This window comes from Anolis sagrei, chromosome X (assembly GCF_037176765.1).
Source record: "Anolis sagrei isolate rAnoSag1 chromosome X, rAnoSag1.mat, whole genome shotgun sequence".
NCBI lineage: Eukaryota > Metazoa > Chordata > Lepidosauria > Squamata > Dactyloidae > Anolis > Anolis sagrei.
In genome coordinates this window covers 8963668-8991016 of record NC_090034.1, presented here as the reverse complement: position 1 = coordinate 8991016, position 27349 = coordinate 8963668, and the positions used below count along the sequence as shown (strand labels likewise).

Here is a 27349-nt window from a genome sequence, read left to right as displayed (position 1 = left end):
TCCTGAAGGACCAAAAGTCAATTGCACTACGTTGGAAAGAACACTACCAAAGCCTCCTAAACCGCAGCTCCAGTGTGGCCGAAGAGGTCCTCTCACAAATCCCGCAACAACAAACCAGGGATGAGCTTGCAGCACTGCCTAGTTTGGAAGAAGTCAGCAATGCCATCAGCCAACAAAAGAACAACAAAGCCAGCGGACCGGATGGGATCCCTGCTGAAATCTTTAAAGAGGGAGGACCTGCGCTGACACACCAACTCCACCAGCTCATAGAAAAAGTGTGGGTGACCGAGAAAATCCCAGCAGACTTCAAGGATGCCACCATCATCACCCTCTTCAAAAAAGGGGAAAGAACAGACTGCGGGAACTATCGAGGTATCTCCCTTCTAACCTCTGCTGGAAAAATCCTCGCAAGAATCCTTGCAAACCGCCTTCTGCCCCTCTCAGAAGACACCCTCCCAGAATCCCAGAACGGCTTCCGCCCCTCCAGAGGAACTGTGGACATGATCTTCACTGCACGACAGCTCCAAGAAAAATGCAGGGAACAAAACCAACCTCTGTACATGGCATTCATCGACCTTGCAAAGGCATTCGACACAGTGAATCGCAGCGCTCTCTGGACCATCCTCCAAAAAATCGGGTGCCCAAGCAAATTTGTGAACATCCTGCGGCTCCTCCACGATGACATGATGGCAACAGTCTTGGACAGCAATGGCTCCCAAAGTGACCCATTTAAGGTGGAATCGGGTGTCAAACAGGGATGTGTTATTGCCCCAACTTTATTCTCCATCTTCATCGCCATGATACTACACCTTGTTGATGGGAAGCTTCCCACCGGAGTGGAAATCATCTATCGGACAGACGGCAAGCTATTTAACCTCAGCAGACTGAAAGCCAAAACCAAGGTCACAACAACATCTGTTATAGAACTCCAGTATGCTGATGACAATGTCGTCTGTGCGCATACAGAAGAAGATCTACAAGCCACTCTCAACACCTTTGCAGAAGCATACACAAAGCTTGGCCTGTCACTGAACATCGAGAAAACCAAAGTGCTGTTCCAGCAGTCACCAGCCGCCCCCTCTCCAATGCCAGAGATACAGCTTAATGGTGTAACATTAGAAAATGTTGACCATTTCCGCTACCTTGGCAGCCACCTCTCCACCAAAGTCAACATCGACGCCGAAATACAACACCGCCTGAGCTCTGCAAGTGCAGCATTTTCCCGAATGAAGCAGAGAGTGTTTGAGGACCGGGACATCCGTAGGGATACTAAGGTGCTTGTCTATAAAGCTATTGTCCTCCCAACCCTGCTATATGCCTGTGAGACGTGGACTGTCTACAGACGTCACATGCAGCTCCTGGAACGATTCCATCAGCGCTGCCTCCGGAAAATCCTGCAAATCTCCTGGGAAGACAAGCGGACAAACGTCAGCGTGCTGGAGGAAGCAAAGACCACCAGCATTGAAGCAATGGTCCTCCAACATCAACTCCGCTGGACAGGCCACGTTGTCCGGATGCCTGACCACCGTCTCCCAAAGCAGTTGCTCTACTCCGAACTCAAGAATGGAAAACGGAATGTTGGTGGACAGGAAAAGAGATTTAAAGATGGGCTCAAAGCCAACCTTAAAAACTCTGGCATAGACACTGAGAACTGGGAGGCCCTGGCCCATGAGCGCTCCAGCTGGAGGTCAGCTGTGACCAGCAGTGCTGCAGAATTCGAGGAGGCACGAGTGGAGGGTGAAAGAGAGAAACGTGCCAGGAGGAAGGCACGTCAAGCCAACCCCAACCGGGACCGCCTTCCACCTGGAAACCAATGCCCTCACTGCGGAAGAAGATGCAGAGCAAGAATAGGGCTCCACAGCCACATGCGGACCCACAAGGAAACCCATGATGGAAGACCATCTTACTCGTCCAACGAGGGATCGCCTAAGTAAAAAAAGTAATATCTATAAATTCTATCTATATAGATAAATAGGTTATATATACTGGGGTGTGGTGCAGCTAGTTATTAGCCAGCTGCATTAAAACACTACTGACCGAGAGCTCATGAGTTCAAAGCCAGCCCAGGTCGGAGTGAGCTCCTGACCATTAATAGTCTAGCTTGCTGTTGACCTATGCGGCCCGTCCAGATTCATCATTGTTTCAGTCCACAGTGCTCTCTGGATGTAGGTGAACTACAACTCCAAAACTCAAGGCCAATGCTCACCAAACCCTTCTAGTGTTTTCTGTTGGTCATGTGAGTTCTGTGTGCTAAGTTTGGTTCAATTCCATCGTTGGTGGAGTTCAGAATGCTCCTTGATTGTAGGTGAACTATAAATCCCAGCAACTACAACTCCCAAATGACAAAATCAATCCCCCACACCCCAACCTCACAAGTATTCAAATTTGGGCATATTGGGTATTTACTACTCTATTTACTTATCTCACCCAGCGTTTTATCAATTTTAATCTATTCATTTGGCCTGCCCACTATGCTTTTATTCCTCCACCATGTTATTATGAGTTTGTTTATTCTATATTCTGTTATTCCATTTATTTTTTGATGTTATTATTTGCTTGTTTGTATTTGATTTTCCTGTATTGTAATTTTGGGCCTGGCCTCATGTTAGGCACCCTGAGTCCCCTTTGAAGAGATGGTGGCAGGGTATAAATAAATTTGTATATTATTATTATTATTATTATTTTACTGAAACAAAAGCACAGTATGTCATAGCAAACGAGATCTATATGCTGGATTTTGTATCACAAAATCAAAGTCGAACCCTTCCCAAGCGTCTAGGACTGTGTGATGTATTTTTGAATGATGCATGCAGATCCAAGTAAGGTGGCCTTTTGCAGTTGACAAATCGTGATTTTGTCGATGTTTATTGTTTCCAAATGCCGGCTGAGATCTTTTGGCATGGCACCAAAGTATGCCAATGACCACTGGGACCACCTGTACTGGTTTATGCCAGAGCCTTTGCAGTTTGGTCCTGAGAACGGCTGAGGGTTCCTCTTGTTTTTCCTCAAATTATTATTATTATTATTATTAGAAACACAACAAACACAGAGTCTCCACATCAGACACTCTGCTGGCTGTTGAATTGGATCACATGTTGGACACTTCCCAAGTGTCTATGACTATGTGATGTATCAGCGAATAATGCATGCAGATCCCAGTAAGGTGGCCTTCTGCAACTGGCAGATGGGAATCTTGTCAGTGCCAATTGTGTTTAAGTGCAGGCCAAGGTCTTTAGGCACAGCATCTAGTGTGCCGATCACCACTGGGACCACCTTTACTGGTTTGTGCCAGAGTCTTTACAGGTCGATCTTTAAGCCCTCATATCGTGTCAGCTTTTCCAGTTGCTTCTCTTCAATCCTGATGTCACTTGGGATTGCAACATCAACATACTTTGTTTTATAATACGATTGTGAGGTCTGGAGTATTGTGCTCCAAAACTCTGTCTGAATTTGGAAGTCCCAGAGTAGCTTGACGTGTATATTCTCTGTAACATTTTCTGGCTTGAGATCCCACCAAGGCAGATGGTATTTGTGGCACAAGTTCCAATGAATCATCTGAGCAATGGTGTTCTGCTCTGCTTGTAGTCTGTCTGCGCGATCTTCTTGCAGCTCTGAGGATGTGATCTATTGTTTCATCTGCTTCCTTGCAGATTCTACATTTGGGACCTGTTGTCAACTTTTAAACTTTATTATTATTATTATTATTATTATTATTGACACAAAAGCACAGTATGTCACAGCAAAAGAAATCTATATGCTAGATTTCGTATCACAAAATCACAAGTTGAACACTTCCCAAGAATCTAGGACTGTGTGTATTTTTGAATGATCCAAGTAAGGTGGCCATTTGCAGTTGACAGATCGTGGTTTTGTTGATGTTTATTGTTTCCAAATGCCGGCTGAGATCTTTTGGCACAGCACCCAGTGTGCCAATGACCACTGGGACCACCTGTACTGGTTTATGCCAGTACATTATTATTATTATTATTATTATTATTATTATTATTATTATTAGTGCCAAATTTGGTCCAGTGAATGGGAATACATCCTGCATATCAGATACTTACATTATGATTCATAACAGTAGCAAAATTACAGCTATGAAGTAGCAACAAAAATAATTTTATGGTTGGGGGTCACCACAACATGAGGAATTGTATTAAGAGGTTGCGGCATTAGGAAGGTTGAGAAACACTGTTTTAGAAGGAAATAACATTTTTCAAATTAGAACAGTTTCACTGAAATGAATACAATATCTAATAGAATAAGAAAAAGAAACCTGTGCAAAGTTACTGTGGTTTGTAGACTTTATCCCTGAAACAGGAAGAAGAGAATATAGAGAAGGAGGAAAATAAGAAAGATCAATAAAACAGCTCATAAACAAAACCCCTCTTTTGACCCAATCTTTTGACCCAAAACTGAAATCTTTGATGCCAATATTTAATTCGAAAGACACAACCCTCCCTTTTTTATGCTGTCTGCTATGTTCTTGATTTGTAGAGTTTTGCCAGGTAATACATCTCAGCTGACTCTTTCCTGCTGGCCTGGGGTTTCAAGCTCTTCACTTCCTTGAAGTCTTGCGCCAGTCTCTTCTGGAGGAGGCGGCTCTCCTTGCACTCCCAGAACTTACACAGCAGGGTCCCTCCAGGATGCAAAACGTGCGGGGCGAGATCCAGCAAGGAAAAGCAGAGCCGGATCAGCTTGTCGTGATCGAGTTCTCGAATCCCGGTAGCGTTCGGTGCCATGTCGCTCAGGAGGACGTCTGCCTTCCCTTTGGGGAGCAAATCTCGGATTTTCTGGTGGGTGCTCGGATCTGAGAGATCGGAATAAGGCAAAAAAACAGCTCCTTCCAAGGGGGAAATGTGAAGCAAGTCGAGTCCAAGGACAAAACCAACAGGTGCCTCAGGATCTGGAAAGAAAATGGATTGTGTAAGACAACGCAATCAGTGAGCTTGGCCTACCTAACAGGGTTCTTGTGAGGATGAAGGATGAGATGGAAGACAGTTGATATGCACTATACTGAGCTCAAAGGAGGAATATCAGCATAGCAAATAAAAAGTCAAGGGATTTCAATCCCTTCTCAATTGTAATGATTTAAATACTAACCCTAAAAGCACCAGCTTTTGGAATCATAGAATCATAGAATCAAAGAGTTGGAAGAGACCTCATGGGCCATCCAGTCCAACCCCCTGCCAAGAAGCAGGAATATTGCATTCAAATCACCCCTGACAGATGGCCATCCAGCCTCTGTTTAAAAGCTTCCAAAGAAGGAGCCTCCACCACACTCCGGGCAGAGAGTTCCACTGCTGAACAGCTCTCACAGTCAGGAAGTTCTTCCTCATGTTCAGATGGAAGCTAAGCAGAATTCATAAAATCATAGAATAATAATAATCTATATAAATAAAATGTAACGTTCATTTGTGGGATTAACATAACTCAAAAACCACTGTGTGAATTGACACCAAATTTGGACACAAAATACCTCTCAGGCCAACAAGTGACCATCACTCATAAAAACATTGAAAACCAAAGCAGAAGGGACTTAAAAGGCAAATGTAAAAAAATACATTACAATGCATGCACAAAAACACATATTTGCATAAACACACATATATACACACACTTATACACACAAAGCACATATACACAGGCCACAGCAATGCGTGGCAGGGGACAGCTAGTAATAATAATAATAATAATAATAATAATAATAATCTCTATTTATGTCCCGCTCTATCTGCCCTAGGGGACTCAGAGAGGTTTCCATGTAACAAAACACCAAAACGTACAGAGTAAGCAAAACTTAAGCATAAAAGAATCCTAGAGTTGGAAGAGACCTGGTGGGCCATCCAGTCCCTTTGACTCAAATGGCAAAATCAAACTTTGATTTTGGGAATGTCTTCTCTCATCTCACAGATGGTTGAATCTGTGAATACAGAGGGCTCTGCATTTCCATTGGACCCTGCCGCTTTTCTCAGAATTGGAGGTCAACTCCGAACCACAAAAACCTTCTCTGGAAGGCTTTGTGAATCAGGAGGAGAGAGGAGAAAGTCCAGATTCCACTAATGTTCAATATGAACATATACTATTGGATCTTAGCCACTGAATAAAGCTACAATTTGCACATCAATATGCAAGAAAGTGTTTCCCCTCTTGCCCTCCTTAGGAAGCCAGCTAGCCCCCATTGTTTGCTGACAAATTGCTGCCAGGCCCATCCTTGCCCAGAATACTAAATCCACCCCAGTCCCATGGATGTTATTTTTAGCAAGCTATTTTAAAAGCAAGCCTCCCTGTAAAGATCAATATTTTAGAAATCGTCTTCATCGATCACTGTCTTGTCCTGTTGTCAAGCTGCTCCAACAAGCGACAAGATTTTTCTGCTGCCAGTGCACTTTTGCCTGCCATTAATGAATTAAATCAGATGTCGGTCGCCACTCTTTTCCAGAGGGAAAACTGCAGATATATGGAAATTGAGTATCTGGAAGGAGCGCGAAAACAACTCTCTTATAGCAAGAGATATTTCCAAGACAAATAACATAGTTGTCTAAAGAGCTGCTGAGATAAAAGTGGAATACAAATAATAATAATATTTTAATAATAGCTCAAAGTTGCGTTAAAAAACAAAGTATGGATCTTCAATGTTGCAATCACAGGTGACAGCAGAATTGACGAGAAGCAACAGGAAAAGCTTACACGATACGACGATTTAAAGATCGAACTGTAAAAACTTTGGCACAAGCCAGTCAAAGGGGTCCCAGTGGGGATCAGCACACTGGGTGCAGTGCCTAAAGACCTTGGCCTGCACTTAAAAATAATCAACACTGACAAAATTACCATCTGTCAGCTGCAAAAGGCCACTCTACTTGGATCTGCATGTATTGTTCCCCAATGTATCACACAGTTCTAGACATTTGGGAAGTGGCCAACGTGTGATTGAATACAAAAGCCAGCATAGTGATCTTGTTTGCTGTGTATCAGTCTTGTTGTGTGTCTAATAATAATAATAATAATAATAATAATAATAATAATAATAATAGCAGAGTAATAGCATTCCTTTTGAAGACTTATTTAGATAGATATAGACAAATAATATAAATAAATATATGGTAATAAATAGTAATAAAATATATACGTGGCCCACAAGAGAAGTTGTTACTGCTGTCATTCTCATTCACAAAATCATCCTTATTCTCATTATGTGTAGCCTACTTTCATCCCAAAATTGTGACTCATGGCGAAAGAAAGCTATTAAAATAGGAAGACAATTTTTTTCCTGCTGGCAGAAGAGCAGCAAGAAAGGAGCTACTCTGGCCTGCATTGCAAAGAAGGTTCAAAGTCAATGGGTAGTCACTAAGAAGGCCCTCTCTCCATGGATTTATTTTAAAGTTGGAAATGTGACATATGCCTCCAACGGCAACGATAACTGCTGGCAGTTTTAAACAGTGAAATTTAAATACAAACACTTCATGGCTACAAACGCTCTACTTGTAGCCATGAAGCTGCAAAGTTAATCAGTGAAGGTATCTGCATAGAGGTAGCCTGGGCTTTGCTGCCTGGAGGCATCCTCTCTTTGGGGGGTGTTAAGTGGCACTTGATTGCTTGCCATCTGGAGTTCATTCTGAGTTTGCGATTGACTTTGCAGCTTCATGGCTACTCAATGCTATTCAAGCTCGCTCATTACAATATTCACACTTGCTTCAACAGACAAGCGTTCTTTCTCCCATCCTAGACAATCCACAGGTATATATACACTCCACTTGTTTCATTGCCAACAGAATCTCTGAGGATGTTTGCCACAGATGCAGATGAAATATCAGGAGATAATGCTGCTGGACCATAGCCATACAACCCAAAAAAACTCACAGCAACCCATTATCACTATAGCAAAGAAACTGATGCGGTCTATCCAATGCAAGTCTCTGAATCAGCAAAAACCTTAGCAAAGGGCCTAAAAACCAAGTCACCAAGAAAAAAAAAATATGTTAGGCTGTTTTTATATTATTAGTATATTGGTGTTTGTTTATAGAGCTATTGTCCTCCCAACCCTGCTATATGCCTGTGAGACGTGGACTGTCTACAGACGTCACATGAAACTCCTGGAACGATTCCATCAGCGCTGCCTCCGGAAAATCCTGCAAATCTCTTGGGAAGACAGGCAGACAAACGTCAGTGTGCTGGAAGAAGCAAAGACCACCAGCATTGAAGCGATGGTCCTCCGCCACCAACTCCGCTGGACCGGCCACGTTGTCTGGATATCCGACCACCGTCTCCGAAAGCAGTTGCTCTACTCCGAACTCAAGAACGGAAAACGGAATGGTGGTGGGCAGGAAAAGAGATTTAAAGATGGGCTCAAAGCCAGCCTTAAAAACTCTGGCATAGACACTGAGAACTGGGAAGCCCTGGCCCTTGAGTGCTCCAGCTGGAGGTCAGCTGTGACCAGCAGTGCTGCAGAATTTGAAGAGGCACGAATGGAGGGCGAAAGGGAGAAGCGTGCCAAGAGGAAGGCATGTCAAGCCAACCCCGACCGAGACCACCTTCCACCTGGAAACCAATGCCCTCACTGCGGAAGAAGATGCAGAGCAAGAATAGGGCTCCACAGCCACATACGGACCCACAAGAACACTGCAAGACAATCCTCCTCGGAAAATGAGGGATCACCTAAGTAAGTAAGTAAGTATATCAGCTGCTGATGAATCGGTCATTATTAGCTTCCTATCTGCCGAGGTGACCTTCTAAGCCAGGTATTGGCCCTCTTTCTCCAGGTGTTTTGGACTTCAATTCCCACAACTCCTAACAGCCAGTAGGAGAAAGTTTGCGAAAGTTAAAGTTCAATTGCGAAAGTTAAAGTCTGCGAAAGTTAAAGTTCAAAACACCTGGTGCATACCTATTCTAAACCAAACTTTCCCAGCTCTGAATCCTTCCAGATGTGTGAATTTACAATTCTGGGCAATGATGAATACTGTCAACATATTGGAAGGCAGCAATCGGCACAAGCATAGCCTGGCGGCACTCACCGGAGCCTGTAGCATTGACTCTCTGGACGGCAACCTGAGCCCAAGCCCCGGGGGCCGCGCCACAGTCCACCACATGGAGCCCCGGACGAAGTATGCCGTGCCTGTCGTCAATTTCAATCAGTTTGAAGGCACTCCGGCAACGATAGTTGCGCTGCCTGGCCTTCTTCACATATGGGTCGCTGAAATACCGCTCCAACCAACGTTGCTCTGCTCCTGTTTTGGTCTTCAGGGGCGGGATTGTAGTGTGGACCCTTTGGCAATGCAGGAAAAGCCATGGTACCCGCCAGTATCTGTTGGGAGAGGAATGCCGGCCATTACTTTATCATTTTTCCTTACAACTTCCTTTTCAGTGCCTATAAATACACATAGTAAAATCATTCCTCTCTCTATAAGACCACATCAAATTTATCTTTAGATAATAAATCCTTCTAACTCTCAAAACTCTCAGAGACCAAATCATTTTATTTTATTTATTTATACCCTACCTTTCTCCCCACAGGGGAGGCCTGAGCCAACTTTGGGCCTGCAGGTGTTTTGGACTTCAACTCCCACAATTCCTAACAGTAGGTAGGCTGTTGGGAATTGTGGAAGTGGAAGTCCAAAACACCTGAAAGGAGGGCCGAAATTTACCCATGCCTGATCTAAAGCGATCAACGCTCACTGCTTTCTTTATCAGGCTCTTAAAAATAATTCCAGTGGAAGAAATGTGACAATGGAAGGTCACAGAGCATAACTAATATACATAAGTTATAAATATATGCATACGCTATGAATAAATATATGCATAAATATAGACCAGTGTTTCTCAACCTGGGGGTCGGGACCCTGAGGGGGTCGCAAGAGGGTGTCAGAGGGGTCGCCAAAGACCATAAGAAAACACAGTATTTTCTGCTGGTCATGGGGATTCCATGTGGGAAGTTTGAGTCAATTCTATCGTTGGTGGAGTTCAGAATGATCTTTGATTGTAATGAACTATAAACCCCAGCAACTACAACGCCCAAATGTCAAGATCTATTTTCCCCAGACTCCACCAGTGTTCACATTTGCGCATATTGAGTATTTGTGTCAAGTTTAGTCCAGATCCACTATTGTGTGAGTCCACAGTGCTCTCTGGATATAGGTGAACTACAGCTCCCAAACTCAAGGTCAATACCCACCAAACCCTTCCAGGATTTTCCATTGGTCATGGGAGTTCTGTGTGGCAAATTAGGTTCAAATTCATCGCTGGTGCAGTTCAGAATGCTCTTTGATTATAGGTGAACTATAAATCCCAGCAACTACAACTCCCAAATGACAAAATCAATCCTCTCCCAACACCACTAGCATTTACATGTGGGTGCATTGGGTATTTGTGCCCAGTTTGGTCCGGTGAATGAAAATGCATCCTGCATATCAGATATTTACATTATGATGTATAACAGTAGTAAAATGACTGTTATGAAGTAGCAACTAAAACAATATTGTGGTTGGGGGTCACCACAACATGGGGGACTGTATTAAGGGGTCACGGCATTAGGAAGGTTGAGAACCACTGATATAGACAGACCTTAAAACTTCTTCCTGTTCTATGACTTCATGAATTGCTAATTTATACCTGAAGGCTGGGTGCCTAACACACCAAACACCTTCTGCTCCTGTTTTCCGGTGCCTATAATCTGATTTTGCCCTTGGCCCTTACGCCTGGGGACAAAGGGCATTGCAGTCCAATCCGTCTCAAGGGCTCTGTGTGGAAGACGGGGAAAGAAGGCTGCTTTAGCTGAATCCCTCCTGGCCTTGATGGACTCACTTCATGTGACTGCCCAGATGCTTGCACTTGCTCAACTCCCCAGGAGATCCAGAAGAATACAGCACCTCCTGCCCTTTCCTGCCAGCCTGGAGCAAACACCTTGATTTGATGGCTTTGCAAGAAGCAATCACACTCACCAGCGTGTTACTAGAATAGAAGCCAACGGTATGCAATGATTTTTTCTTATTTCCATTGTGAAAATCCCAGATTCTGGGAAAGGAGTTCTTGCATCTATCCATCTATGCTTAAGGTTCATAGCTTCAGATTGTAAACACGGCATACTGCACTAAGGTTTCATGATGACTCAGGAATGCCAGAATTTACATTCAATCCCATATCTCTGGGCAGTGATCATTATTTCTGCAAAAGACTGACATTTCCATGCCTGGATTGCTGTGAGTTTTCCGGGCTGCATGGCCATGTTCCAGAAGCATTCTCTCCTAACGTTTTGCCCATATCTCTGGCAGGCATTCTCTGAGGTTGTGAGGATGGCTGCCATAGATGTGGGTGAAATGTCAGGAGAGAATGCTTCTGGAACATGACCATACAGCCTGGAAAACTCAAAGCAGCCCAGTGAATTTGGCCATTAAAGTCTTCGACTGTCTATGCCTTCTTGCCAACAGTCTCCAGTGTGTCAGTGAGAAGCAGCATCCTTCTTTTTTTATGTATTTCTTTACAACATTTATATGCCGCCCTTCTCACCCCGAAGGGGACTTAGAGCAGCTTACATACAATATATTATGTTATTAGCATAGTACAATATCAGTATTAAATATTACTAGATTGTACTATAAAACTATATTGCAATATTATTAGTAATATTACATGTAATATAAATATATAATTATATTACATATATAATTATATCCCCTTGAAGGCGCAGGTTCGCAGCTTGGGTGTGACCCTGGATTCATCGCTGAGCCTGGAGCCCCAGGTTTCAGCGGTGACCAGGGGAGCATTTGCACAGCTTAGGCTTGTGCGCCAGCTGCGCCCGTATCTTGGGAAGTCTGACTTGGCCACTGTGATACACGCTTTGGTCACATCCCGCCTCGACTACTGCAACGCTCTCTACGTGGGGCTGCCCTTGAAGACGGCCCGGAAGCTTCAGCTAGTCCAACGCGCGGCAGCCATGTTGTTAACAGGAGCAGGGCGCAGAGAGCATACAACGCCCCTGCTGTCCCAGCTCCACTGGCTGCCGATTTGCTACCGGGCCCAATTTAAGGTGCTGGTGTTATCCTACAAAGCCCTAAACGGTTCCGGCCCAAAATACCTTGCAGACCGCATCTCGGCCTACGAGCCCACGAGGACCTTGAGATCATCCGGGGAGGCCCTTCTCTCGGTCCCGCCTGCCTCACAGGCACGTCTGGAGGGGACGAGAGAGCGGGCCTTCTCGTTGGTGGCCCCCCGGCTGTGGAACACCCTCCCTGCTGAAGTTAGACAGGCGCCCTCCTTGATGGCCTTTCGTAGGAGCCTGAAAACATGGCTCTTCGAGCAGGCCTTCAACTGAGTGTTTATCATTGGAACGATACTGGAATGGACTATGACTATGAAATCGACTATGACCCCAGGATTTGACGAAGCGGATTTTTAGCATAAGTATATGTTATGTAGTAGTAGTTTGGTATGTACTGTCGTGACTTACTGTACACTGTCTTTTCTATGTTGTTGTTCACCGCCACGAGTCGCCCTAGGGCTGAGAGTGGCGGTCAATAAGTGCAAGAAATAAATAAATAAATAAATATTAGTAATATTATAAATATATGTATACACAATATATTATATTACATTATATTATTTATTTATTTATTGCGCTTATATACCGCAATTCTCAGCCCTTTAAGGGCGACTCATATTATATTATTAGCATAGCACAGGAGACAAGTTGGAACTGTCGTCTGGCCCTCTCTCTTCACTCTTAAGATACAGCCACACCATATAATTAATATTAATATAATTGATATTATTGGGATATAATTGATATTATTGGGAGTTTAACCACATCCTGCTCTAGTCAATAGCTCTACTGGGAGTTGAAGTCCAAATCACCTGGAGGGCCCAAGTTGGCCCAGGCCTGCCATATGGGGACTCATTTGCCTTATATCCACCTTTCTCTTTTATCTCATAGAATCAAAGAGTTGGAAGAGACCTCATGGGCTATCCAGTCCAACCCCATTCTGCCTAGAAACAGGAAAATTACATCCAAAGCAACCCTGACAGATGGCCACCCAGCCTCTGTTTAAAAGCTTCCAAAGAAGGAGCCTCCACCACACTCTGGGGCAGAGAGTTCCACTGCTGAATGGCTCTCACAGTCAGGAAGTTCTTCCTCATGTTCAGATGGAATCTCCTCTCTTGTAGTTTGAAGCCATTGTTTCGCATCCTAGTCTCCAGGGAAGCAGAAAACAAGCTTGCTCCCTCCTCCCTGTGGCTTCCTCTCACGTATTTATACATGGCTATCACATCTCCTCTCAGCCTTCTCTTCTTCAGGTTAAACATGCCCAGCTCCTTAAGCCGCTCCTCATAGGGCTTGTTCTCCAGACCCTTCATCATTTGAGTCGCCCTCCTCTGGACACATTCCAACTTGTCAATATCTCTCTTCAACTGTGGTGCCCAGAACTGGACACAATATTCCAGGTGTGATCTAACCTAAGGGGAATAGAGCATGGGGAGCATTATTTCCCTAGATCTAGACACTAGAATCATAGAATCAAAGAGTCGGAGGAGACCTCATGAGCCATCCAGTCCAACCCTATTCTGACAAGAAGCAGGAAAATTGCATTCAAAGCACCCCCGACAGATGGCCATCCAGCCCCTGTTTAAAAGCTTCCAAAGAAGGAGCCTCCACCACACTCCGGGGCAGAGAGTTCCACTGCTGAACGGCTCTCACAGTCAGGAAGTTCTTCCTCGTGTTCAGATGGAATCTCCTCTCTTGTAGTTTGAAGCCATTGTTCCACTGCGTCCTAGTCTCCAAGAAAGCTGAAAACAAGCTTGCTCCCTCCTCCTCCCTGTGGCTTCTTCTCACATATTTATACATGGCTATCATATCTCCTCTCAGCCTTCTCTTCTTCAGGCTAAACATGTCCAGCTCCTTAAGCCGCTCCTCATAGGGCTTGTTCTCCAGACCCTTGATCATTTTAGTCGCCCTCCTCTGGACACATTCCAGCTTGTCAATATCTCTCTTGAATTGTGGTGCCCAGAATTGGACACAATATTCCAGGTGTGGTCTAACCAAAGCAGAATAGAGGGGTAGCATGACTTCCCTGGATCTAGACACTATGCTCCTATTGATGCAGGCCAAAATCCCATTGGCTTTTTTCGCCGCCACATCACATTGTTGGCTCATGTTTAACTTGTTGTCCACGAGGACTCCAAGATCTTTTTCACACGTACTGCTCTCAAGCCAGGCATTGTCCCCCATTCTGTATCTTTGCATTTCGTTTTTCCTGCCAAAGTGGAGTATCTTGCATTTGTCACTGTTGAACTTCATTTTGTTAGTTTTGGCCCATCTCTCTAATCTGTCAAGATTGTTTTGAATCCTGCTCCTGTCCTCTGGAGTATTGGCTCTCCCTCCCAATTTGGTGTCATCTGCAAACTTGATGATCATGCCCTTCTAGCCCTTCATCTAAGTCATTAATAAAGATGTTGAACAGGACCGGGCCCAGGATGGAACCCTGCTGATGGCACTCCGTTTGTCACTTCTTTCCAGGATGAAGAGGAAGCATTGGTGAGAATCACCCTCTGTGTTCGTCCACTTAACCAATTCCAGATCCACCTCACCGTAGTGTTGCCTAGCCCACATTGGACTAGTTTCCTTGCCAGAAGGTCATGGGGGACCTTGTCGAAGGCCTTACTGAAATCCAGGTACGCTACATCCACGGCATTCCCCGCATCTACCCAGCTTGTAGCTCTATCGAAGAAAGAGATCAGATTAGTCTGGCATGACTTGTTTTTGATAAATCCATGTTGACTATTAGCAATGACCGCATTTGTTTGTAAGTGTTTGCAGACCACTTCCTTAACAATCTTTTCCAGAATCTTGCCTGGTATTTACGTGAGGCTGACTGGACGGTAGTTGTTTGGGTCATCCTTTTTTCCCTTCTTGAAGATTGGGAAGTAGTAGCCAATAATGAAAGAACCAAGATAGTGACATCTTCGGCCCATCCCGTTCGGATGTCAGCCAGCATGCCAACGCCTTTAATCAAGAAATAGTTTCCTGAGATCTACAGAGATACTTGCAGGAACACCTCAGCAAGCAAGAGTCCAAAAGTGGCAGGTTCAAACCTGGAACCATGGCTCATACCAAATGAGACTTTTAGCTCCTATTGATGGGAAAACACTCCCCAAAAGATCCCTCTTAGCCAGGCTTGTATAGGGCAAGACAGGCCCTATCCACACTGTCCATTTAACACAACTCAAAGCTGGTTTCAAACTGCAACAAGCAGGCCACAAACTCCCATAGAAGTGAGCAAAAGGAAGCCTGGCCCCTAGGGATGCCTCTGCTTAGAAAGCCTCTCCCTCGGAGCAGCAGCCCTTTCCCCGCCTCTTCTTACCGACTCATGGCCCTGCGAATGAGAAGAGGGGGATGCTTTTCACCGTTGCACAAAACATGTCCTTCCGCTCAGGTGTCCCCCCGGAAACGCGACCTTCTCCCTTGGCGTTCCGTTCCTCCCTCTGGCTCCTCCCTTGGCAGCATGGCGACGAGCAGGCTGTTCACGTTAGTGCTGGTCCTGCAACCCAAGAGGGTCTTGCTGGGGATGAAGAAGCGCGGATTTGGGGCCGGGCGCTGGAATGGCTTCGGAGGAAAGGTCCAACCCGGGGAGACCATTGAGCAGGCGGCCAGGAGGTCAGCAGAAGCATCTGAGCCTGATTTACTTAAGACAACTTTGCAGATGAGACCAAATTGGGAGGGATAGCTCATGCCCTAGGCCAGTGTTCCTCAGCCTTCCTAATTTCCTTGACTCCTTCATACAGTTCCTCATATTGTGGTTGAAGTCGAACATGACACCCCCCCCCCCCCCCAAAGATAGTAACTTATAGTTTTGCTAAGAGCAAGGACACCAGACTGGATAATAAGAGTTAAGCCTTGGTCAATTTGGCAAGACACTAACAACAACAAGGACCCTTCCCATGTTAGATAGTGTGTACATTTAATAGAGGCGGCCCTAGGTAATTTTCAACGGTAAGCAAACAGTATTTTGCACCCCCCCCCCCCCAACCAATCACTGATATATATTTTCTGTTAATCGCGGGAGTTCTGTGTGCCATATTTGGTTCAGTTCCATCATTGGTGGAGTTCAGAATGCTCTTTGATTGTAGGTGAACTATACATCCCAGTAACTACACTTGCCGCACTTGCTCCCTTGCCTGGCCCGCTTTGGGTCCGGAGGCGTGCCTGAAGACCCCAGCGTGTGCACCAAAAGGCACCTCTTCTCCTGACTTTCTCCTCAGCCATTGGGACCGAGAAAGAGACAGAGGTGGAGATGCCCACCTTTCCTGAAGGTAGGCGCAAAAACAAAGGAGGGAGTGGAGGTGGGAGATACCTCCAGCTGGAGGGGCTCTCCCTCTCTCAGTCTTGGTCCCAATGGCTGAAGAGAAAGTCAGGAGAAGAGATGACTTTTGGTGCACACGCTGGGGTCTTCAGACATGCCTCCGGACCCGAAACAGGCCAGGCGCGGCGGCTCTGCCCCTTGGCCCACTCGCAAATTGGGAAGAGGAGAGGAGGCGGGTGGAGCACCAGGGGATCGAGAAAGGGAGCCAGTCATGGGGCAGGGATTGAACACGGAGAACAATTGAGCGCCGGCTCTGCTTGCACACCCGGTGGCCTGGTGTAGCAAGAATGAGAGGGGTTAGGCGAGGCTCAAGGGCCCGGCCCCTTTGGGAAGAAGATCGCCCGGCAGCGAGGCAAGAAAGCCGAGGCTCCCCCCGGACTGTTAGGGCTGTTGTGAGCTGAGGGGGCGCTCCTCAAGTGGTGGTCAAGGGGTATTTACAGAGGCGCCTCTGCACCCCTGGCAAAAAAAAAGTGTTCTGCGACCGCTTACTTCGCGTAATGGACGAGCCGCCCCTGCATTTAATCAAAGTTGAAGTCCTTTGGCCACATCATGAGGAGACAGCAAAGCCTAGAGAAAACAATTATGCTGGGGAAAGTGAAAGGCAAAAGGAAGAGGGGCCGACCAAGGGCAAGATGGATGGATGGCATCCTTGAAGTGACTGGACTGACCTTGAAGGAGCTGGGGGTGGTGACGGCCGACAGGGATCTCTGGCGTGGACTGGTCCATGAGGTCACGAAGAGTCGGAAACGACTGAAAGAATGAACAACAACACATTTAATCAAGGTTTTATGCCCTAGGTTTCATATATAGCAGAAGATAACACATTTATTGCCGAGAAACCCCCTCCCTTTACACTTAGGTGCTCTCTTGAACTTCTATGGGACTCTGGTGGGAGGGATAAGTGGGTATGTTCCTATTTAAATGATCCTATTTCATCTCCGCATTTCCAGCATTTATTGTTTTGATTTTTGTAATATCTTGCTAGTTTCTCTAGTTTCTAGGTTAGGTACCACCAGAAAAACATTTTGTACCATCTATGCCAAGCATCCTCAAAGGTTGTGAGGACTGTTGGAAAATAGGCTTACATATCTGTGTCCAGGGTGGGAGAAAGAACACTCGTTGGCTAGAGGAAGTGTGAATGTTGCAATTGGCCACCTTGATTAGCACTGAATGGCCTTGCCGCTTCAAAGCCTGGCTGCTTTGTGCCTGGGGGACTCCTTTGTTGGGAGGTGTTAGGTGGCTGATTCCATAGATATATAAATCACACTTGCTTAGTTTCCCACAGACCTCACAACCTCTGAGGATGCCTGCCATAGATGCAGGAAAAGTGTCAGGAGAGAATGCTTCTAGAACATGGCCATACAGCCCAAAAAACATACACCAATCCAATAGATCAGTGGTCTACAACTCCCAGAAATCCCAGCCAGTTTACCAGCTGTTATGATTTCTGGGAGTTGTAGGTAAAAACATCTGGGGACCCCAGGTTGAGAGCCACTGCAATAGATATAAAGTTGGAAGTGGGGGGATTTCTGAACGGAACAAGTATTAATTCTGCTTCAACATGCAGGGAGCTCCAAGAGGAGTGTGGACTGACTGTGGATTCTTTAGAAAAGACGGGCAAGATCACCTTCGAGTTCGTAGGCAACATGGAGCTGATGGAAGTCCACATCTACCGGGCTGACAGCTTCCAGGGAGATCCCACAGAAAGCGAAGGTAGGGATGAAGATGACAACGGCAGTATGTTTTCTCCTCTTTCCTTGTACTTCACATCTCTTTGTACTCCAGTTTTTAATCGACACTATGGCTCAATGCTATGGAATCTTGAGAGTTATGGTTTTATGTGTTGTTGAAGGCTTTCATGGCCGGAATCACTGGGTTGCTGTGAGTCTTCCGGCATGTCTGGCCATGTTCCAGAAACATTCTCTCCTGACGTTTCGCCCACATCTATGGCAGGCATCCTCAGAGGTTGTGAGGTCTGTTGGAAACTGGGCAAGTGAGGTCGATATATCTGTGGAATGATCTCCAGAGTGGAAGAAGAAACTCTTATCTGTTTGAGGTAGGTGTGAATGTTGCAATTGGTCACTTTGATTAGCATTTAATGGCCTTGCAGTTTCAAGGCCTGGAATGTCCCACCGTGGACATTCCACAGATATATAAATCCCATTTTCCTCATTTCCAACAGACCTCAAAACCTCTGAGGATGCCTGCCATAGATGAAAGCGAAACACCAGGAGAGAATGGGTCGTTGTAGGTTTTTCGAGCTGCATGGCCATGTACTAGAAGCATTCTCTCCTGACGTTCTGCCTGACAATCTCTGAGGATGCCTGCTATAGATGAAAGAGAAACATCAGGAGAGAATGGGGCGTTGTAGGTTTTTCGGACTGTATGGCGATGTTCTAGAAGCATTTTCTCCTGACGTTTTGCCTGACAATCTCTGAGGACCTCACAACCTTTGAGGATGCCTGCCATAGATGCAGGTGAAACGTCAGGAGAGAATGCTTCTAGAACATTCATACAGCCCGAAAAACCTACAACAACCCAGTAATTCCAGCCATGAAAGCCTTTGACAATACATCAGGAGAGAATGCTTCTGGAACATGGCCATACACCCGGAAAGCTCAAAGCAACCCAGACTCTTGCTCACATTCTTTCATTTAAAAAAGGCCTGTACTCAGCCTGAAGATGCCCAGGAAGCTCCCAAAAAAGCATGGAAATGCCTTATCAAGTCTTCCACAGTGGACCACCCTTGCTCAAGGATCACCCTTGCTCATGGATCAGAACCCAGTGCTCCAGAAGAAGTGTCACACAGCAGATTATTTTGACCACTGACAAAAGGCAAATGGGAGTTACATAAAAACCAATGGTCTGTTTTCATTTTAAAGTATTCTTTCTTGTCTCCTCTCTTTATAGAAATGTGCCCGCAGTGGTTTGAACTAGACCATGTTCCCTTCGAAAGTATGTGGCCGGATGACATCTATTGGTTTCCCCTTCTGCTCCGGAAGAAACGTTTCCATGGCTATTTTAAGTTCCAGGGGGAGGACACGATCTTAGACTATACCCTGAAGGAGGTGGAGAACGTATAAAGCGGAGACTGAGAAGAACAGAGGCTGGATTTAAATCGTAGCCCATATTGGGCAAAGAGGCAAACGATTAAAGTTTCATACCAACAGCCCTCCTTATCAACTCCTTGCCAAAGGAAACGACTCTTTACACAAGTGGACACTGGGAAGACATTTGCAGGGAAAGAAAGGACCATTCTTGTAAATGCATGTTCATTGGCCTTGTTCTGGTGCTGTGGGGTATTCCTTTCTGCTTGGCTTTTGCAATTTTCCTAGCCTGTCTTAGTACATGGCATGATTTAGCTTTCTTCCAAATGCCAGATTTTATTTTATTTGTCGTGTCAGATCAACCAGTCAATTATATTACATTTCTAACAGAACAAAGCAAACAAACAGATAAAATACAACATTTGTGAGTTTGGTAGTTGATTAAATGTCCTTTGACCAGTATCTGGCCACTTGGACTGCCTCTGGTGTTGCTGCAAGAAGGTCCTCCATTGTGCATGTGGCAGGGCTCAGGGTGCATTGCAGCAGGTGGTCAGTGGTTTGCTCCTCTCCACATTTGCATGTCGTGGATTCCACTTTGTAGCCCCATTTCTGAAGGTTGGCTCTGCATCTTGTGGTGCTAGAATGCAGTCTATTCAGCGCCTTCCAAGTTGCCCAGTCCTCTGTGTGCCCAAGGGGGAGTCTCTCATTTGGTATCAGCCATGGATTGAGGTTCTGGGTTTGAGCCTGCCACTTTTGGACTCTCGCTTGCTGAGGTGTTCGAGCGAGTGTCTCTGTATATCTTAGAAAACTATGTTTTGATTTAAGTCATTGACATGCTGGCTGATACCCAAACAGGGGATGAGCTGGAGATGTCTCTGCCTTGGTCCTTTCACTATTGGCTGCTACTTCCCGGCGGATGTCAGGTGGTGCAATACCGGCTAAGCAGTGTAATTTCTCCAGTGGTGTAGGGCGCAGACAAATGCCAGATGGAGCCAACGGATTTCAGTAGTTGCACTCTAACAACAGGACTAATCTCATAACTTCCAAGTTAGTTATTATAGTGCTTGGCCAAGTTGGTGGCTCAGCTATTTTTCTTTCCCAGCAGTGGTTATGAAGCAAAGCTTTTCATCCCTGAACTTAAAAACATTTTTTATGAGAAACTCTTGTTGATTATTCAAAGAGATTGAGGAGAATGTTGTATGTTGTATCACAATGTCTTCTACTTCTAACTTGGAGAAAAAGACTGTATTCTGATTGGCCTTTGAGGCAGCTTGTATCAATGCTACTGAAAGCGGTAGACTATAGACCAGTGGTTTTCAATCTTTTTTTGACCAGAGACCACTTTGACCAGGGACCACTCTCCAACATTAGTAACAAAAGGGTTACAAATCAGTGTTTGGTCAACTTTAGATTAGGTTTGGTTATTTGAAGTGTTGATTCAGAAAATTGCATTGAATAGACCACATCAGCTCTAGTTTCTGATACAGAACATATGCCATCCAGTAGTCGCCATCTTCCCACCCACAAAAAACCATACTGAATAAGCCTTGGGTCTATAAGAGGCTTTCGCGAGACTATTTGCTCTCATTGCAATGTTGAGGCTGCGGACCATATTTTAGTTCTTGCGGAGCACTGGTAGTCCATGGACCACAGGTTGGGAACCACTGCAATAGACCAATGCTGGTCCACAAGTCACTGATTGCCAATGCATAACAAGTTTTCCATGTTAAAAAAACGCTTTATACACTATTGTCTCTACATTCATAGCAAACAGGTGCTTGAACTTACTATAGAAAGAGGAAACTGAGGGTAATAGCGATTGCTATTGACTTCTGCTAGTAGTTACCACTGAGTGTCACTGGAGGATCGAGAAAAATTCCTAAAGAGTCTGATGCAGATAAGTAAACCTTCTGCTACTGCAGTGGTTCTCAGCCTTTCTAATACTAAAACCCCTTAATACAATTCCTCATGCTACTTCATAACTGCTATTTTGCTACTGTTATGAATCGTAATGTAAATATCTTGATATGCAGGATGTATTCTCATTTACTGGACCAAATTTGGCATGAATACCCAATACACCAAAATCTGAATACTGATGGGATTAATTTTTGTAATTTGGGAATTGTAGTTGCTGGGATTTGTAGTTCACTTACAATCAAAGAGCAGTCTGAACTCCACCAACTATGGAACTGAACCAATTTGGCACACAGATTTTCCAACAGAAAATACTGTAAGGGTTTGGTGGACATTGACCTTGAGTTTTGGAGTTGTAGTTCATCTGCATCCAGAGAGCACTGTGGACTCAAACAATGATGGATCTGGACCAAACTTGGCATGAATACTCAATATGCCGGAATGTGAATCCTGGTGGAGTTTAGGGAAAATTGATCTTGACATTTGGGAGTTGTAGTGGCTGGGATTTATATTTGCTCTCGTTGCAACGGTGAGGCTGCGGACCATATTTTAGTTCTTACAGACCACTGGTGGTCCACGGAGTACAGGTTGGGAACCACTGTTCACCTACAATCAAAGAGTATTCTGAACCCCACTGATGATAGAATTGGGCCAAACCTCTCACATGGAACCCCTATGACCCACATAAAATAGTGTTTTTCAATGGTTTTTAGCAACCCATCTGACACCCTTCTCGTGACCTCCCCAGGGGTCCTGACCCCAAGATTGAGAAACGCTGTCTTATTGGGAGTCATACTACATATCCACAAGCATAAGAAAAAGTAGGAAATGTGTGGAAGAATGGCCTTTTAAAGAAAAAAAACTACTAAACAGCTAGAACCACATAAGCAGTTAATTGGGGACTTAAAAGTGTTCTTGAGGAAAAATCCTGGAAATCCTGGTAGGAAGGTAAACATACAAACCAGAAAGACTTCACTCATCGAACTGTGGCTGAAGAGACCAAGCGCCACCCATTTGCTGTTGCAGACACAGTGATCAGTAAACAAATGACACATTTACAACTGAAAAACTTTCTTAATGTTTTATACAGGTTTTACAGATCTCTTAAAAATACATATTTTTGTAACATTTGATAGCATTTTTTGGGAATGTCATAACTCTGTAAACATTTCTTTAGTCTACCAGCTGTATTAAGGCATTCCTGCGGTTTAATAAAGTGCTCTGTTTTTTTAAAAAAAATAAAACATTAGCAAGGCTACTTTTACAAAAGGGCAGAAGGCACGGCGTTGGCAAAACCTAAAAGAGAAAACATCCCTCTTCGACTGGAGAGCGAGCAAAATCCAAGGCAAGGTTTAAACATTTGTTTGGCAGTTCTTCCACAAGGCATGCCGACGTCACCGATTTCCATTGAAACCACTCTCCCTCTTAAGACACACATTTTAAATGTATATAATCCCTTTAGGTCCTGAGTCCCTCAAAAGAAGTCTTAAGTTTTGCAGGGAGAGGGGTATCCATGCTAGGATGGCACCACAAAAACCACTAGGCATCTGGTGGTACTTTGCAAGTAGTATAAAAACGCCCAAAGCTATTGTTGGAATCACTGGGTTGTTGTAGGTTTTTCAGGCTGTATGTCCATGTTCTAGAAGCATTCTCTCCTGACGTTTCGCCTGCATCTGTGGTAAGCATCCTCAGAGGTTGTGAAAACCAGACAGGAAACAATCAGGGCCAGCTAAAACCTCCCAACAAAGGATTCGCCCCAGGCAGGAAGCAGCCATGCCTTGAAGCTGCAAGGCTATTCCATGCTAATCAAGTGATCAATTGCAGCACTCACACTTGCCTCAAACTGACAAGAGTTCTTTCTCCCACCCTAGACATTATCCCACAGGTATATAAACCCCACTTGCCTAGTTTCCAACAGACTTCACAACCTCTCAGGATGCTTGCCACAGATGCAGGCGAAACGTCAGGAGAGAATGCTTCTAGAACATGGCCATATAGCCCGAAAAACCTACAACAGGACCAAAACATTTTGCCAGCTCCATCCACAAAGGACAATAAGCCATTTGTTTAATTGTTTCCTGATTTGCAGTATTTCTCCCTTTTTTGAATACCATTTTCCAATAAACCAATCCTCAATGACTTTGTTTTTTAACTAAAGAAACAATTCCCCCGTTTTGAAGCCTCTTCTAAAGCTTCAAAACAATTAGCTTATCTGAATGGCTTTTTTAAAAAAAAGAAAAGAAAATTCCTTTTGTTCAGCTGAAACTGAAGAATAATATATAAAATATAATACTTTAAATCTCAATCGTAAATTTTTTTACCAATATTCTATATTAACATATCAAGGCAGCTTTTTTTCTCTATAGAAATGTATATTGCGTGGGCCTCTGAGCTGGTTTCATGGCAGTCGGTGTGTTGAAACTGACAGCCTGAGCTATCCATTTGGACCTAAAGAGGCAAATAAGTTCAATGACGGAAGAGAGGTGGTCTGAGACTCCTCCCTGAGTTACCTCTGTGTCTAGGATTAGGTCATAACACAGTGGTTCTCAACCTGTGGATCCCCAGGTGTTTTGGCCTACAACTCCCAAAAATCCCAGCCACTTTACCAGCTGTTAGGATTTCTGGGAGTTGAAGGCCAAAACATCTGGAGAACCATAGGTTGAAAACACTGCCATAACAGTTGTTGTTACCTTTAAGTCATTTCCAACTAATGCTGACCCAAATCAGAGGGTTTTCCCATGTCTTCCTCTGAGGCAGAAGGAGTGTGACCCCCAATAGCTCAGTGGATTAAACCCTTGTGTCAGCAGGACTGATGACCGACAGGTCAGAGGTTCGAATCTCGGGAAGGGCGGGTTGAGCTCCCTCTGTCAGCTCCAGCTCCCCAAGCAGGCACATGAGCAAAGCCTCCCACAAGGATGGTAAAACATCAAACATCCATGCATCCCCTGGGCAATGTCCTTGCGGGACAGCCAATTCTCTCACACCGGTTTATTGTCGAAGGCTGTCATGGCTGGAATCGCCAGCCGTTGTGAGTTTTCTGGGCTGTATGGCCATGTTCCAGAAGCATTACCTCCTGACGTTTCACCTGCATCTATGGCAGGCATCCTCAAAGGTTGTGAGGTCTAGTTTCTGTGAGTTTCCAAACTCTGAGGATGCCTTCCATAGATGCAGGCGAAATGTCAGGAGAGAATGCTTCTGGAACATGGCCATACAGCCCGGAAACCTCACAACACAGACTTGTAGTTTTTCAAGTCACTCCTGATATGACAAAAACAAAAACAAACACAAACAGTGGGTTGCTTGAGTTTTCCAGGCTGTATGGCCAGAAGCATTCTCCCATGACTTTTTGCTCACATCTATGGCAGCAATCCTTGGAGGTTGTGAGGTCTGTTGGAAACTAGCAAATGAGGTTTATATATCTGTGGAATAATGTCCAGGATGGGAGAAAGAACTCTTGTCTGCTTGAGGTAGGTGTGAATGTTGCAAATATTCAGCTTGATTAGCATTTAATGACTGTGAGAGCTGTTCAGCAGTGGAACTCTCTGCCCTGGAGAGTGGTGGAGGCTCCTTCTTTGGAGCCTCCATCACACTCCAGGGCACACATTCTTCTTTTTAAGCAGAGGCTGGATGGACATCGGGGGTGCTTGGAATGCAATTTTCCTGCTTCTTGGCAGAATGGGGTTGGACTGGATGGCCCACAAGCTCTCTTTCAACAGTAGGATTCTATGATTAGCATTTAGAGGCCATTTACAACATTCACACTTGCCTCAAGCAGAAAAGAATTGTGTCTCCCACCTAGACATTATTCCACAGGTATATAAACCCCACTTATCTTGTTTCCAACAGACCTCACAACCTCTGAGGATGCCTGCCACAGATGTGGGTGAAATGTCAGGAAAGAATGCTTCTGGAACATGGCCAGACAGCCCGGAAAACTCACAGCAACCATGTGATTCTGACCATGAGAGCCTTCAACGTCACCCAATGGGTTTCCATGGTTGAGCAGGGATTCGAACCCAGTTGCCCAGGGTCATAGTCGTGAACTCGAAGCCCTCTACCGTACTGGCTCTCCCTTGCCCAAAACACTTGGTGACAAGAAAGGCTTATCTTGACTGAAGCATGAATTAGGTACAAATAAAAAAACTATTGCAATGGATAGCAGTACAATACTAGCTTTGAAATGTGCAAACCAATCTATTCAATACTGTTTTTGTTTCCTCTCTCACTTTAGTTTCTCTTTTTGGTTTTAAAAGGAAAAAAACGTATCGCGATCCTTTTAACCTTCCTGTGCATTTAACCCTTTGCTTAAAAAATGTGTTCTGCAGATGGCCAGGGAGTTATTTCAGTAATTTTACAGAGAGTGATCCTGCTGTGAATTTGAGAGACTTTCCCTCTTCGGAAAATAAAAAAATACACTTTGGACAACAGAAATCCCTATAATACACTTCTCTGGTCTGTCCTCAACATAAGCTATGCGTCTGACACAGTGACATTCAATCAAGTGAAAGAGAGGCTTGGTAGGAATAGGCCCTCACACACCAGCTTCAAACCATGAAATCCCAATAAAGGGCCTTTCATCACACTTCCAGGCTTCTCTCAGGAAGGATCTAGCTCAGGCATGGGCAAACTTTCTAACTTTGGACCACATGGCAGGCCGGAGCTGGGTGGGCTTGGAGGGAGGGGGGTCTCCCCAAACCCCCTCCCTGCCCTTTCCTTCCCTTCCTCTTCTCCTTCAGAGGCAGAAAGTGAAGGGAAGACAGGAAACGTTTGGATCCCAAAAGGGTTGGTCTTGGTCAGGATGAGATGATGGATGGGAGAGAAAAAGTGTCTCCGTGAGACCCCCATATTGCCTGCTCCTGATAGAGAATCCTAGAGCTGGAAGAGACCCCCCAAGGGCCATCCAGTCCAAACCCCTGCCATGCAAGAAGGCACAATCAAAGCACTCCCAAAAGCCTCTGTGGAAAAGCCTCCAGAGAAGAAGACTCCACCACTCTCCCTAGGCAACTCTCCAGGAAGTTCTGCCAAATCTCTTTCCCTGCCATTTGAAACCGTTTCTCCCTTGTGTTCTGGTCTCTAGAACAGCAGAAAGTCAGTTTTCCTCCTCCTCCTCCTCCTCAATGGGAGACCTTTTGAAATCTTGAAACAGGGTTCTCATGTTCCCTCTCTACCGTCTCTTTTGCCAGGAGGAAAGGAGGAAGGAAAATGAGAAGGGAGGGAGGAAAGGAGGGAGGGAGGAAGAGAGGGATGGGAGGGTGGAAGGGAGGGAGGAAAGACAAAAGGGAAGGAAGGAAGGAAGGAAGGAAGGAAGGAAGGAAGGAAGGAAGGAAGGAAAGAAAGGAAGGAATGATAGAAGGGAGGAGGATGGATGGATGGATGGATGGATGGATGGAAGAAGAGAGGGGGAAGGAAGGGAGAATGAGAGAGGGAAAGTGTGGAAGGGAAGAAAGGAGGGAGGGAGGAAGAGGGAGGCAAGGAAGTGAGGGGGAGAGGGAAGGAGGAAGGAAAGAGAGAAGGAAGGAGAGACAAAAGGGAAGGAAGGATGAAAGGGTGGAAGGAAGGGAAGGAAGAAGGAAAAAGGGAAGGAAGAAGGAAAAAGGGAAGGGAGGGAGGGAGGAAGAGAAGGGTGGAAGAAAGGAAGGGAAGAAGAAAGAAAGGAGAAGGAAGGAAGGAAGGAGGGAGAGAGGAAAGAAAGAAGGAAGGAAAGACAAAAGGGAAAAAAGGAAAGGAGGAAAAAGAGTGAGAGGGAAGGAGGGGGGAAAGACAAAAGGGAATGAAGGAATAATGAAGGAAGAATGGAAGGATGGAAGGATGGATGGATGGAAGGAAGGAAGGAAGGAAGGAAGGAAGGAAAAAAGAGGGGGAGGAAGAAGGGGAGAGAGGGAAGGATGAAAGGGTGGAAGAGAAGGAAGGTGGGAGAGAGAAAGAGGGAGTCAAGGAAGTGAGGGAGAGAGGGAAGGAGGAAGGAAAGAGAAGGAAGGAGAGACAAAAGGGAAGGAAGAAGGAAAAAGGGAAGGGAGGGAGGAAGAGAAGGGTGGAAGA

At 45.1% G+C, this 27349-nt stretch overlaps 2 protein-coding genes across 2 annotated transcripts; one reads left to right on the top strand and one right to left on the bottom strand.

The window, feature by feature from the left end:
- Positions 1–3731: 3731 nt before the first annotated feature.
- On the bottom strand, positions 3732–15416 carry LOC132782156 (rRNA methyltransferase 2, mitochondrial). Its single transcript, XM_067460872.1, has 3 exons — positions 15348–15416; positions 9015–9304; positions 3732–4909 (listed from the first exon to the last, which is right to left on the bottom strand). The coding sequence occupies exons 1-3, from the start codon at positions 15353–15355 to the stop codon at positions 4482–4484; spliced, it is 726 nt and encodes a 241-aa protein (XP_067316973.1). The 5' UTR covers positions 15356–15416; the 3' UTR covers positions 3732–4481.
- A 55-nt stretch (positions 15417–15471) lies between these two features.
- Positions 15472–22131, top strand: LOC132782157 (oxidized purine nucleoside triphosphate hydrolase). The gene is made up of 3 exons (XM_060786876.2): positions 15472–15640; positions 17914–18059; positions 19257–22131. The coding sequence occupies exons 1-3, from the start codon at positions 15489–15491 to the stop codon at positions 19427–19429; spliced, it is 471 nt and encodes a 156-aa protein (XP_060642859.2). The 5' UTR covers positions 15472–15488; the 3' UTR covers positions 19430–22131.
- Positions 22132–27349: the final 5218 nt, after the last annotated feature.